The following is a 13,469-nucleotide window of genomic DNA, read 5'->3' on the forward strand; positions in this document are numbered from 1 at the left end:
CTCCACACAGCCCCCTCCAATGCCCCCCACCTGGAACTGGGTTGTTCTAGGGGTTTCTTTAACTCTCTACTTCTGGGGGAATCTTTTTTGCTGTTGTCTGTATTGCTGACATACTTGTTGACAGGTATTTTGAAATAAATTACCAAAATAATTGAAAGGAAGTGATTATATTGTGATATTTTCACAAATGAAATATGCAGATTTTTGCAGAATTTTAAACTATTATGCGCAGATTTTTTAAAATTTTTGGCACAGAATTTCCCCAGGAGTAGATGTTGGGCTCCCATGTGCTGTTCTGCAGGGAGAAGGGCCAGGAGCCTGGCTCATGGTATCTACCCCACGTTCCTTTCACGTTTTTTATTTTATTATTTTTTCATGTCAAGGCCACAAGGTTAAAACCCACATCCGAGGAGTCAGTGATCATTCTAAACAGTGCATTATTATTTCTATTGTATGGAAGGCCTGGAGGCCCAGTTGCAAGGGATGCTGCACTGACAGTGAGAGACAGCACCAGCCCCGAAGAGTTTACAAGGGAAATGGGTGGGAGAACAGAATAATTCTTACCACAGTCTCTCAGATGGGGAACTGAGCACCAAAGAGATGATGTCTTTTGCCTCACTTCCTGCCTAGCCCTCAGAAACCCTGGCATGAATGTATTCGCTGCCTGCCTCACCCAAACACTGGGTAATTTCATTAACTTAATGCATCACCTGAACCCTAGCATCACCCAGCTGCCCTACCTCAAACCTTTGGCCTTTTCCCTGACCCTAACACTAACCCTAGGAAAACACCAGTGTCCTCCTCCCTCACCCTGGGAAAACTCCACTGACGTCCCTCTGAACCCCAACCCTGGAATAGCTCCTCTGACCTCCTCCCCAGTTGGGATCAGGATCTCTGGGTAAGGGGGCGCAAGCAAACAATGTGTATTTTAATGTAGCTGAACGTACGCACATACATCTAGGAACAAAGAACCTAGGTTGCACTTATAGGACTGGGGACTCTCCTGGGGAGCCATGACTCTGAAAAACATTTGGGGTCGTGGTGGAGAATCAGCTGAATGTGAGCTCCCAGTAGGACGCTGGGGCCAGAAGAGCTAATGTGACCCTGGGATGCATAAAGGAGGAATCTCAAATACGAGGAGAGAGGCGATTTTACCTCCCGTTTGGCCCTGGTGTGACCGCTGGTGGTACACTGTGTCCAGTTCTGGTGTTCACAATTCCAGACGGGTGCTGATAAATTGGAGAGGATTCAGAGATGAGCCATGAGAATAACTGAAGGATTAGCCCTAGCAATGATGTAAGTATGGTGATTTCAAAGGAGTTCCGCCAGCAGAGAACATGAAGTGAGATTTCTAAATGCAAAAACGTGAATTGGGTTTCCAACTCTCACTCTTTCCATGGGAGTTGGGTACCTACAAGCCCTTTATGCCTTTTAAAATCTCCCCATTTCTTCCAATAATTTAATTCCCACAAGACTAAGGGTATGTCTACACTACGGAATAAGGTCGAATTTATAGAAGTCGGTTTTTTAGAAATCGGTTTTATAAATTCGAGTGTGTGTGTCCCCACAGAAAATGCTCTAAGTGCATTAAGTGCATTAACTCGGCGGAGCGCTTCCACAGTACCGAGGCAAGCGTCGACTTCCGGAGCGTTGCACTGTGGGTAGCTATCCCACAGTTCCCGCAGTCTCCGCTGCCCATTGGAATTCTGGGTTGAGATCCCAATGCCTGATGGGGCTAAAACATTGTCGCGGGTGGTTCTGGGTACATATCGTCAGCCTCCCGTTCCCTCCCTCCCCCCGTGAAAGCAAGGGCAGACAATCATTTCGCGCCTTTTTTCCTGAGTTACCTGTGCAGACGCCATACCACAGCAAGCATGGAGCCCGCTCAGGTAACCGTCACCCTATGTCTCCTGGGTGCTGGCAGACGCGGTACGGCTTTGCTGCACAGTAGCAGTAACCCCTTGCCTTCTGGCAGCAGACGGTGCAATACGACTGGTAGTCGTCCTCATCGTGTCCGAGGTGCTCCTGGCCGCGTCGGCTGGGAGCGCCTGGGCAGACATGGGCGCAGGGACTACATTTGGAGTGACTTGACCAGGTCATTCTCTTTAGTCCTGCAGTCAGTCCTATTGAACCGTCTTATGGTGAGCAGGCAGGCGATACGGACTGCTAGCAGTCGTACTGTACCATCTTCTGCCAGGCAGGCAAGAGATGAGGATTGCTAGCAGTCGTATTGCACCATCTTCTGCCAGGCAGGCAAGAGATGGGGATGGCTAGCAGGCGTACTGTACCATCTTCTGCCGAGCAGCCATGAGATGTGGATGGCATGCAGTCCTTCTGCACCGTCTGCTGCCAGCCAAAGATGTAAAAGATAGATGGAGTGGGTCAAAACAAGAAATAGACCAGATTTGTTTTGTACTCATTTGCCTCCTCCCCTGTCTAGGGGACTCATTCCTCTAGGTCACACTGCAGTCACTCACAGAGAAGGTGCAGCGAGGTAAATCTAGCCATGTATCAATCAGAGGCCAGGCTAACCTCCTTGTTCCAATAACAACGATAACTTAGGTGCACCATTTCTTATTGGAACCCTCCGTGCAGTCCTGCCTGAAATACTCCTTGATGTACAGGCACCCCCTTTGTTGATTTTAGCTCCCTGAAGCCAACCCTGTAAGCCGTGTCGTCAGTCGCCCCTCCCTCCGTCAGAGCAACGGCAGACAATCGTTCCGCGCCTTTTTTCTGTGCGGACGCCATACCACGGCAAGCATGGAGCCCGCTCAGCTCACTTTGGCAATTAGGAGCACATTAACCACCACACGCATTATCCAGCAGTATATGCAGCACCAGAACATGGCAACGCGATACCGGGCGAGGAGGCGACGTCAGCGCGGTCCCGTGAGTGATCAGGACATGGACACAGATTTCTCTGAAAGCATGGGCCCTGACAATGCATGCATCATGGTGCTAATGGGGCAGGTTCATGCTGTGGAACGCCGATTCTGGGCTCGGGAAACAAGCACAGACTGGTGGGACCGCATAGTGTTGCAGGTCTGGGACGATTCCCAGTGGCTACGAAACTTTCGCATGCGTAAGGGCACTTTCATGGAACTTTGTGACTTGCTTTCCCCTGTCCTGAAGCGCATGAATACCAAGATGAGAGCAGCCCTCACAGTTGAGAAGCGAGTGGCGATAGCCCTGTGGAAGCTTGCAACGCCAGACAGCTACCGGTCAGTTGGGAATCAATTTGGAGTGGGCAAATCTACTGTGGGGGCTGCTGTGATGCAAGTAGCCCACGCAATCAAAGATCTGCTGATATCAAGGGTAGTGACCCTGGGAAATGTGCAGGTCATAGTGGATGGCTTTGCTGCAATGGGATTCCCTAACTGTGGTGGGGCTATAGATGGAACCCATATCCCTATCTTGGCACCGGAGCACCAAGCCGCCGAGTACATAAACCGCAAGGGGTACTTTTCAATAGTGCTGCAAGCTCTGGTGGATCACAAGGGACGTTTCACCAACATCAACGTGGGATGGCCGGGAAAGGTGCATGATGCTCGCATCTTCAGGAACTCTGGTCTGTTTCAAAAGCTGCAGGAAGGGACTTTATTCCCAGACCAGAAAATAACTGTTGGGGATGTTGAAATGCCTATATGTATCCTTGGGGACCCAGCCTACCCCTTAATGCCATGGCTCATGAAGCCGTACACAGGCAGCCTGGACAGTGGTCAGGAGCTGTTCAACTACAGGCTGAGCAAGTGCAGAATGGTGGTAGAATGTGCATTTGGACGTTTAAAGGCGCGCTGGCGCAGTTTATTGACTCGCTTAGACCTCAGCGAAACCAATATTCCCACTGTTATTACTGCTTGCTGTGTGCTCCACAATATCTGTGAGAGTAAGGGGGAGACGTTTATGGCGGGGTGGGAGGTTGAGGCAAATCGCCTGGCTGCTGGTTACGCGCAGCCAGACACCAGGGCGGTTAGAAGAGCACAGGAGGGCGCGGTACGCATCAGAGAAGCTTTGAAAAACAGTTTCATGACTGGCCAGGCTACAGTGTGAAAGTTCTGTTTGTTTCTCCTTGATGAACCCCCCCCGCCCCTTGGTTCACTCTACTTCCCTGTAAGCTAACCACCCTCCCCTCCTCCCTTTAATCATTGCTTGCAGAGCCAATAAAGTCATTGCTGCTTCACAGTCATGCATTCGTTATTCATTCATCACACAAATAGGGGGATGACTACCAAGGTATCCCAGGAGGGGTGGTGGAGGAGGGAAGGAAAATGCCACACAGCACTTTAAGCACAGCACTTTAAAAGTTTACAACTTTAAAATTTATTGAATGACAGCCTTCTTTTTTTTGGGCAATCCTCTGTGGGGGAATGGCTGGTTGGCCGGAGGCCTCCCCACCGTGTTCTTGGGCGTCTGGGTGTGGAGGCTATGGAACTTGGGGAGGAGGGCGGTTGGTTACAGAGGGGCTGCAGTGGCAGTCTGTGCTCCAGCTGCCTTTGCTGCAGCTCAACCATACACTGGAGCATACTGGTTTGGTCCTGCAGCAGCCTCAGCATTGAATCCTGCCTCCTCTCATCACGCTGCCGCCACATTTGAGCTTCAGCCCTGTCTTCAGCCCGCCACTTACTCTCTTCAGCCCGCCACTTACTCTCTTCAGCCCTCCACCTCTCCTCCCGGTCATTTTGTGCTTTCCTGCACTCTGACATTATTTGCCTCCACGCATTCGTCTGTGCTCTGTCAGTGTGGGAGGACAGCATGAGCTCGGAGAACATTTCATCGCGAGTGCGTTTTTTTTTCTTTCTAAGCTTCACTAGCCTCTGGGAAGGAGAAGATCCTGTGATCATTGAAACACATGCAGCTGGTGGAGAAAAAAAAAGGGACAGCGGTATTTAAAAAGACACATTTTATAAAACAGTGGCTACACTCTTTCAGGGTAAACCTTGAAAGTTAACATTACATACATAGCACATGTGCTTTCGTTACAAGGTCGCATTTTGCCTCCTCCCACCGCGTGAACGGATTTTGGTTGAATGCCAGCAAACATACACTGCAATGCTTTGTTCTACAGTGATTCCCCAGTACGTGTTGCTGGCCTGGAGTGGTAAAGTGTCCTACCATGAAGGACGAAATAAGGCTGCCCTCCCCAGAAACCTTTTGCAAAGGCAGAACCGCAAATGCCAGGGCAAAGTAATCCTTTCACATGCTTGCTTTTAAACCATGTATAGCATTTTAAAAGGTACACTCACCAGAGGTCCCTTCTCCGCCTGCTGAGTCCAGGAGGCAGCCTTGGGTGGGTTCGGGGGGTACTGGCTCCAGGTCTAGGGTGAGAAACAGTTCCTGGCTGTCGGGAAAACCGGTTTCTCCGCTTGCTTGCTGTGAGCTATCTACAACCTCCTCATCATCATCTTCTTCGTCCCCAAAACCTACTTCTGTATTGCCTCCATCTCCATTGAAGGAGTCAAACAACACGGCTGGGGTAGTGGTGGCTGAACCCCCTAAAATGGCATGCAGCTCATCATAGAAGCGGCATGTTTGGGGCTCTGACCCAGAGCGGCCGTTCGCCTCTCTGGTTTTCTGGTAGGCTTGCCTCAGCTCCTTCAGTTTCACGCGGCACTGCTTCGGGTCCCTGTTATGGCCTCTGTCCTTCATGCCCTGGGAGATTTTCAGAAAGGTTTTGGCATTTCGAAAACTGGAACGGAGTTCTGATAGCACGGATTCCTCTCCCCAAACAGCGATCAGATCCCGTACCTCCCGTTCAGTCCATGCTGGAGCTCTTTTGCGATTCTGGGACTCCATCATGGTCACCTCTGCTGATGAGCTCTGCATGGTCACCTGCAGCTTGCCACGCTGGCCAAACAGGAAATGAGATTCAAAAGTTCGCGGTTCTTTTCCTGTCTACCTGGCCAGTGCATCTGAGTTGAGAGCGCTGTCCAGAGCGGTCAGAATGGAGCACTCTGGGATAGCTCCCGGAGGCCAATACCATCGAATTGTGTCCACAGTACCCCAAATTCGAGCCGGCAACGTCGATTTAAGCGCTAATCCACTTGTCAGGGGTGGAGTAAGGAAATCGATTTTAAGAGCCCTTTAAGTCGAAATAAAGGGCTTCATTGTGTGGACGGGTGCAGGTTTAAATCGATTTAACGCTGCTAAATTCGATCTAAAGTCCTAGTGTAGACCAGGGCTAAGGGGGAAGACATTCCATTTCAGCTAGAAATTATTGCTGGGCTGCCTTTAGCCACCTTTCATTCTCCTGAATGCTGCCTTGACTTCCTTATTCCTCAGTGTATAGACCACTGGGTTTAGCATCGGGGTGACCACATCACAAAAGATCTGAATGGGGGTAGCCAGCACCTTGCTCAGGGACAGCTGGGTGTAGAGGAGGGCACAGGGCCCAAAGAAGAAGCATACTACCGTCAGGTGCGATGCGCAAGTAGAGATGGCTTTCAAACCTTCCTCTGCGCTGCGCATTCTCACCACGGAGGCAGCAATCCTGACGTAGGATGCGAGGATGAGGAGGAAGCAGGTCGTGGGCACCATACCAGTGTTGGTGAAGGTCACAGTCTCGATGATGTATGTGTCTGCACAGGCCAGCTTGATCACCGGGAAGATGTCGCAGAAGAAATAGTCCACCACATTGGACCCGCAGTAGGGCAGCGTGAAGGTCAGGCTGGTGAGGATGGTGGCGTGGAAGGAGCTGGTGATCCAGGTGCCGGCGGCCAGGAGGGTGCACACCCTCCAGTTCATGATGAGCAGGTAGCGCAGGGGGTGGCAGATGGCTACGTACCGGTCGTAGGCCATGACAGTGAAGAGCAGGCACTCGGTGCTGCCCAGGAAGTGGTAGAAGAAGACCTGGGACATGCACCCGCCCAGAGAGATGGTTCTATTCTTGGCCCAGAGGTTGGCCAGAAATTTAGGGGTGCTGATGGAAGAGAATCCGAGGTCTAGAATGGAGAGATTGCAGAGGAAGAAGTACATGGGGGTGTGCAGACGGGGTTCAGCAAGGATGGCTGAGAAGATGAGCAGGTTGCCCAGCAGGGTGCAGAGGTAGAAGGATAAGAAGGTGACAAAGAGGATGGTCTCAAGACCTTTGGTGTTGGGGATCCCTAAGAGAATGAATTCAGACACCACAGTGCAATTCTCCATTTCCATGCAAGATGGCATCATTCCTGGAGACAAAGATTATGCAACCAGATTAGCAATCTCAATAAAACATTGTTTATTTATCCCTTTGCACCCCACAAGCTTTAATCACAAAAGGTAAATCTTTCTAACCAGCCTAAGTTTGGTGAAAGTGAGTGGAAAATCATGACTCTTATATTTGGTTGATTCTGTACAATTCTACTCGATTCTATTCAGCTGTCCTCTATTCTATTCAATTCTTATAGCTCATCTGTCATCGTGGCATCAGGGAGCCAAAGAAAAATTAATGAAAGCAAAGCAAATTATCATGAATTGGAACATGATCTTACCTGACCCCTAGGTGCCTTCACAATGAGTGTACAAGGCAGAAGGAAAATCTCCAAAATGCTTCAGCATGATAATGCAAATTTCTCTTCTGTATGTGTATATATAGAGAGAGAAACTGTATATTGAATGGGGGAGAGAGAGTAAGTTTCAGAGAGTTTAAGTCCCGAAAGGTCCATTAGATAATCTAGTCTGACCTCCTGTACATCACAAGCTGTTAACTTCCACGATATATACCCCACACTGAACTCAATGATTTCACTTAAACCAAAGTACTTCAGTTCTCAAAAGACTAAACTTCTGTCATCTCAGGCAATGAACAGGAGAAACCAAGGAGCCCCCAATGGCTGAGGCACAGAACTGACAGAGTGAGAAACTCAGATTATCCCAGCAGGTGACCAACCCCCAGCTGCAGAAGAAAGCGAAAAAACCCCGAAGGTTGCTTCAAATTCCTTATGCACACAAAATCTGGTGATCAGTTAAACCCGAGCAAGAACCAACCAGCTCTTTCTCCCCCGTTTGCTCCACCTGTATAGATGGAATCAGATCCTCTAAACCCAAACAGCCTGAGCTCTGAGCACAGTGTATGCTGTTGGGACTTGGAGATGGTCTCTCTTAGTGACAGAGGTTACAGGCGAAACCTGCGTATTGACACAGCCACCACGGTGACACCAGAAGTGTGTGTGATCTCAAGCTGCAGGAGCATTTATGCTGTTCTTGAGCCCGGCCTTTGGGAGCTTAGCCCTTGGGCAGCTCCCTTCTCCCAGTCTGAGACCTGAGCAGAGGGAGCAATTAATCAGCTGTTTTCCAGTTACTTGTGGCACCTTTAACAAATTTATGAGAGCATAAGCTTTCGTGGGCTACAGCCCACTTCATCGCATGCATAGAATGGAACCTAGAGTAAGAAGATAGACATATATACATACAGAGAATGAGGAAGTTGCCATACAAACTGTAAGAGGCTAATTAGTTAAGATGAGCTATTATAAGCAGGAGAAAAAAACTTTTGTAGTGATAATCAAGATGGCCCATTTAGACAATGGACAAGAAGGTGTGAGGATACTTAACTGAGGGAAATAGATTCAACATGTGTAATGACCCAGCCACTCCCAGTTTCTGATCAAACCCAAGTTAATGGTATCTAGTTTGCATATTAATTCAAGCTCAGCAGTTTCTCGTTGGAGTCTGTTTTTGAAGCTTTTCTGTTGCAAAATTGCCACCCTTAAATCTTTTACTGACTGACCACAGAGGTTGAAGTGTTCTCCTACCAGTTTTTGAATGTTATGTTATGTTGTGTCCATTTATTCTTTTGCATAGAGACTGTCTGGTTTGGCCAATGTACATGGCAGAGGGGCATTGCTGGCACATGATGGCATATATCACATTAGTAGATGTGCAGGTGAATGAGCCCCTGATGGCATGGCGAATGTGATTGGGTCCTATGATGGTGTCTGTCATAAATATAAAGGGAAGGGTAAACCCCTTTAAAATCCCTCCTGGCCAGAGGAAAAACCCTTTCACCTGTACAGGGTTAAGAAGCTAGGATAACCTCGCTGGCACCTGATCACAATGACCAATGAGGAGACAAGATACTTTCAAAGCTGGAGGGTGGGAGAAACAAAGGGTCTGGGTCTGTCTGTGTGGTGCTTTTGCCGGGGACAGAACAGGAATGGAGTCTTAGAATTTAGTAAGTAATCTAGTTAGGTATGTGTTAGATTATGATTTCTTTAAATGGCTGGGAAAATAAGCTGTGCTGAATGGAATGGATATTCCTGTCTTTGTGTCTTTTTGTAACTTAAGGTTTTGTCTAGAGGGATTCTCTATGTTTTGAATCTGATTACCCTGTAAGGTATTTACCATCCTGATTTTACAGAGGTGATCCTTTTTTTACTTTTTCTTCTATTAAAATTCTTCTTTTAAAAAACTGAATGCTTTTTTCATTGTTCTGAAGATCCAAGGGTTTGGGTCTGTGGTCACCTATGCAAATTGGTGAGGATTTTTATCAAACCTTCCCCAGGAAGGGGGGTGCAAGGTTTTGATGAAGATACTGGGGGGAAAGACGTTTCCAAACGGGCTCTTTCCTAATAAAATAAAACCAGTTAGGCATTTGGTGGTGGCAGCAAAAGTCCAAGGACAAAAGGTAAAATAGTTTGTACCTTGGGGAAGTTTTAACCTAAGCTGGCAAAAGTAAGCTTAAGAAGTTTTCATGCAGGTCCCCACATCTGAACCCTAGCGTTCAGAGTGGGGAAGGAACCTTGACAGTGTCACTTGAATAAATATGTGGACACAGTTGGCATCGGGCTTTGGTGCAAGGATAGGTTCCTGGGTTAGTGTTTTTATTGTGTGGTGTGTGGTTGCTGGAGAGTATTTGCTTCAGGTAAGGGGGCTGTCTGTAAGCGAGGACTGGTCTGCCTCCCAAGATCTGTGAGAGTGAGGGATCATTTTTCAGGATAGGTTGTAAATCTTTGATGCCCTGAAGACGTTTTAGTTGGGGGCTGAAGGTGACGTTCTGTTATTTTCTTTGTTGGGCCTGTCCTGTAGTAGGCGACTTCTGGGTACTCTTCTGGCTCTGTCAATCTGTTTTTTCATTTCAGCAAGTGGGTATTGTAGTTTAAAGAATGCTTGATAGAGATTTTGTAGGTGTTTGTCTCTATCAGAGGGATTGGAGCAAGTGTGGTTGTATTTTAGAGCTTGGCTGTAGACAATGGATCGTGTGGTGTGGTCAGGGTGAAAGCTGGAGGCATGTAGGTAGGCATAGCGGTCAGTAGGTTTCTGGTATAGGGTGGTTTTTATGTGACCATTGCTTACTAGCACAGTAGTGTCCAGGAAATGGATCTCTTGTGTGGACTGGTCCAGGCTGAGGTTGATGGTGGGATGGAAATTGTTGAAATCATGGTGGAATTCCTCAAGGGCTTCTTTTCCATGGGTCCAGATGATGAAGATGTCATCAGTGTAGCACAAGTAGAGTAGGGACATTAGGGGACGAGAGCTAAGGAAGCGTTGTTCCAAGTCAGCCATAAAAATGTTAGCATACTGTGAGTTGAGTACCTCTCTCCCTTCAGCTCCTCTGAAAATTCCAGCCTAAAAGACCGTATAAAACTCTTCCCACACCAAAAGGTCCTGGGCATCCATCTAGTGGTTAACACCGTTAGCAGTTACCTGTGTTCAGGGGTGTGCATTAAAGTACATGTATGTTGTGATACAGCATGGCCAGAGGGCAGCAGCAGAGTGGTTTTTTTGGGTTTTTTTTTTTTTTGAGGCAGAAAAGAATTTATTTGTGTAACACTTACAAGGAATCACCAAAAAGGATAAAGCAAAACTATGCAACAAAACAAAAGCAAACACAAGGTATAACACAGCAGCCTTCAGGAGGGAGAAGTGTTCAGGCTAGCCTGGGCCCAGAGCGGGGGGGTTTCCTCAACACTCGTGGCCTTCCACCCTCCTGAGTTACCTGGTGGCCTAGAGCGGGGGGGCTTCCTCGACACTCATGGTCTTCCACCCCCTCAAGTACCTAGTGTCACGCCCAGTGTCACCAATTATCCCTCTCCTGAGAGTGCCCGACAAGATAGGCACAGCTGCGGGATGGGCGGTTTGGAGGTTGGGGGGACGTACACCCACGTGTGATAGGACCCCTCCTAGATGACAGTGATGATGGTATCCACAGCGGCAACGGCTGGGGCTGGGGTCTCTCGCTCTTCGCCTCAATCAAAGGGTCAGACGGAGGGAAACGGACGGGGTCACCGAGCAGAGAACCCCGGACAGCACCCACCGCTCCTCGAAAGTGTCAAGGGAGTCGGTGGACGCCGCCCAGAGGAACTCCGCCCGGATACGTGAATGTACTGAGGATCGGAAAACGGCTCTACAGTCGCAGGACGCTTCATTAGCCAACCTCCCCTCTCTGGTTTTATAAATGGATGTTTTAGCTCGGGCTAGGAAGAGGTTAACTAGGAGATCTCGCGATTTTGTGGGGCCACGGATGGGCAGTGTGTAGATAAAAAGGTGAGGGGAAAAGTGTAGCCAAAAGCATAATATATTTGTGAGGAGCCGGAAAAGGGGCTGCAGCCTGGCACACTCCAAATATACATGCGCCAGGGTTTCCCTCATATTGCAAAAAGGGCAAGTATCCGGGATGGGGGTAAACCATTTCAAAAACACGCCTGTGCTCACAGCTCCGTGAAGGAGCCACCAACTAATGTCCCCGATGGGCCTCAGGACCAAGCTGGCCCACCGGGGTTGCTCACCTTCCAAAGGTGGCAGGAGGTCCCGCCACTTTGTATCGGGGCGGGACACCAGGGTGTGGGCGCGAAGGGTGTGAAGCGTGAGTGTGTATAGATATTTCCGTGGCGCGATTTGGAAGCTGACCGGCTGCAGTTCATGCAGACGGCTCGCAGTGAAAGGGTGAGGGGTTTGTTGGGATCTACAGCATAGGGGCCCAATTGAAAGGTCCGGCAGGCCTGGGGTAGAGGGTGGGCGGGGTGCGCCCTCGCGCAGGGCTCGGTTGAGATAAGCCCGAGCAGCGGTTGTCAAGGCGGCCTTCACCTCCTGAAGTATGTGCCGGGGGGTACGAGGTCTGGAGAGCCCCATGCGCCGAGCGAGCGTCAGGGGATCCAGCCAGTCTCCCTGGTCGTGGTCCAGGAGGTCTCCGACTCTCGTGACTTCCGCCAGGACCAAACTCTGGCGCACTGAGCGGGACTCCACCACCTGCACATGGAGCTGGGGGTTGTGTAGCAGGGGCTCCGCGAGGAGATCTGCTCCCACGGTGGCCACCACGGAAATGGTCTTTGAAAACAGTTTCCAGGTCCGGAGGAGGTCCTGGTAGAAGACCGGCAGCCCGGAGAGGTCTCGCGGAAAACCTCTCGGACAAAGATAAAAGAGCTGCCGGTCATATCGGAGCCCTTGGAAGCGGCGCAGGAAGGCGTGCGCCAATATGCTCCACGTCCCCCACCGCCAAGCCAGAGCTCTTGACCCAGTTGACTCGGGCGGAGGAGGCTGCCAAATAGATGGCCTGGCAAGCCTCCACCCGCGCCAAGTCCCCCGGGTCCTGGACCACGAGGAGCACGTCATCGGCATACACCGACAGGACCAGCCGCAGCTCCGGCTCCCGCAGCACCAACCCCATCAACCTCCTGCGGAGGAGACAGAGGAAGGGCTCGATCACCAGAGCGTACAGCTGGCCCGAGAGGGGGCACCCCTGCCGTACTCCTCACCCGAAGCTGACCGGTTCGGTCAGGGTCCAGTTGAGCCTAACCAGACACTCCACGGAAGCGTACAGCACCTGGAGGAAACTCACAAACTGAGGTCCAAATCCAAACGCCTGCAGAGTGCCCAGGAGGTACCCATGGTCCACTCTATCGAACGCCTTCTCTTGATCAAGAGACAGGAGGGCGAACGACAGACCGTCTCTACGCCCGAGTTCCAAAAGATCTCGGACTAGAAATAGGTTGTCAAAAATGCTGCGACCTGGGACAGTATAGGTCTGGTCTGGGTGGATCACGTCTGCCATCACGGACCCTAGCCGCAGCGAGATTGCTTTCACTACGATTTTGTAGTCCGTGCTAAGGAGCGAGATGGGACGCCAGTTTCGTAAATCGTGGAGGTCCCCCTTCTTCGGCAACAAGGCGAGCACCGCTCACCTGCACGAAAGGGGGAGGACCCCACCCTGCAAAGACTCAGCCCAGACAATGGCTAGGTCTGGGCCAAGGATGTCCCAGAATGCGCGGTAGAACTCCACGATCAGCCCGTCCATGCCCGGAGATTTATTGGTGGGCATGCGACGGAGGGCTTCCGAGAACTCGGCCAGGGAGAGAGGCAGCTCTAGTCAGTCTCGGTCGCCCACGCTGACCATGGGAAGTTCCTCCCAGAGCATCCTGCAAGTGCCAGGATCGGTCAGATCCGGGGAGAAAAGGCTTATGTAGAAGTCACGGGCCCTCCCACACATCTCCACCGGATCCGTGAGGGGGGTGCTGTCTTCTGCTAGAAGGCAGGTGACGTGTTTCTTGGCCCCCCTC

At 50.3% G+C, this 13,469-nt stretch overlaps 1 protein-coding gene across 1 annotated transcript; it reads right to left on the minus strand.

The window, feature by feature from the left end:
* Positions 1-6,228: 6,228 nt before the first annotated feature.
* On the minus strand, positions 6,229-7,146 carry LOC125629062 (olfactory receptor 10D3-like). The gene has a single exon (XM_048834312.2). The coding sequence runs from the start codon at positions 7,144-7,146 to the stop codon at positions 6,229-6,231; it is 918 nt and encodes a 305-aa protein (XP_048690269.2).
* Between the last annotated feature and the right edge of the window lie 6,323 nt (positions 7,147-13,469).

Source organism: Caretta caretta, chromosome 13 (genome assembly GCF_965140235.1).
Source record: "Caretta caretta isolate rCarCar2 chromosome 13, rCarCar1.hap1, whole genome shotgun sequence".
In the NCBI taxonomy this organism is placed as follows: Eukaryota; Metazoa; Chordata; order Testudines; family Cheloniidae; genus Caretta; species Caretta caretta.

Coding starts and splice junctions, on each gene's coding strand:
- LOC125629062 (XM_048834312.2), bottom strand. CDS start 7,146: ATGGAAATGGAGAATTGCACTGTGGTGTCTGAATTCATTCTCTTAGGG.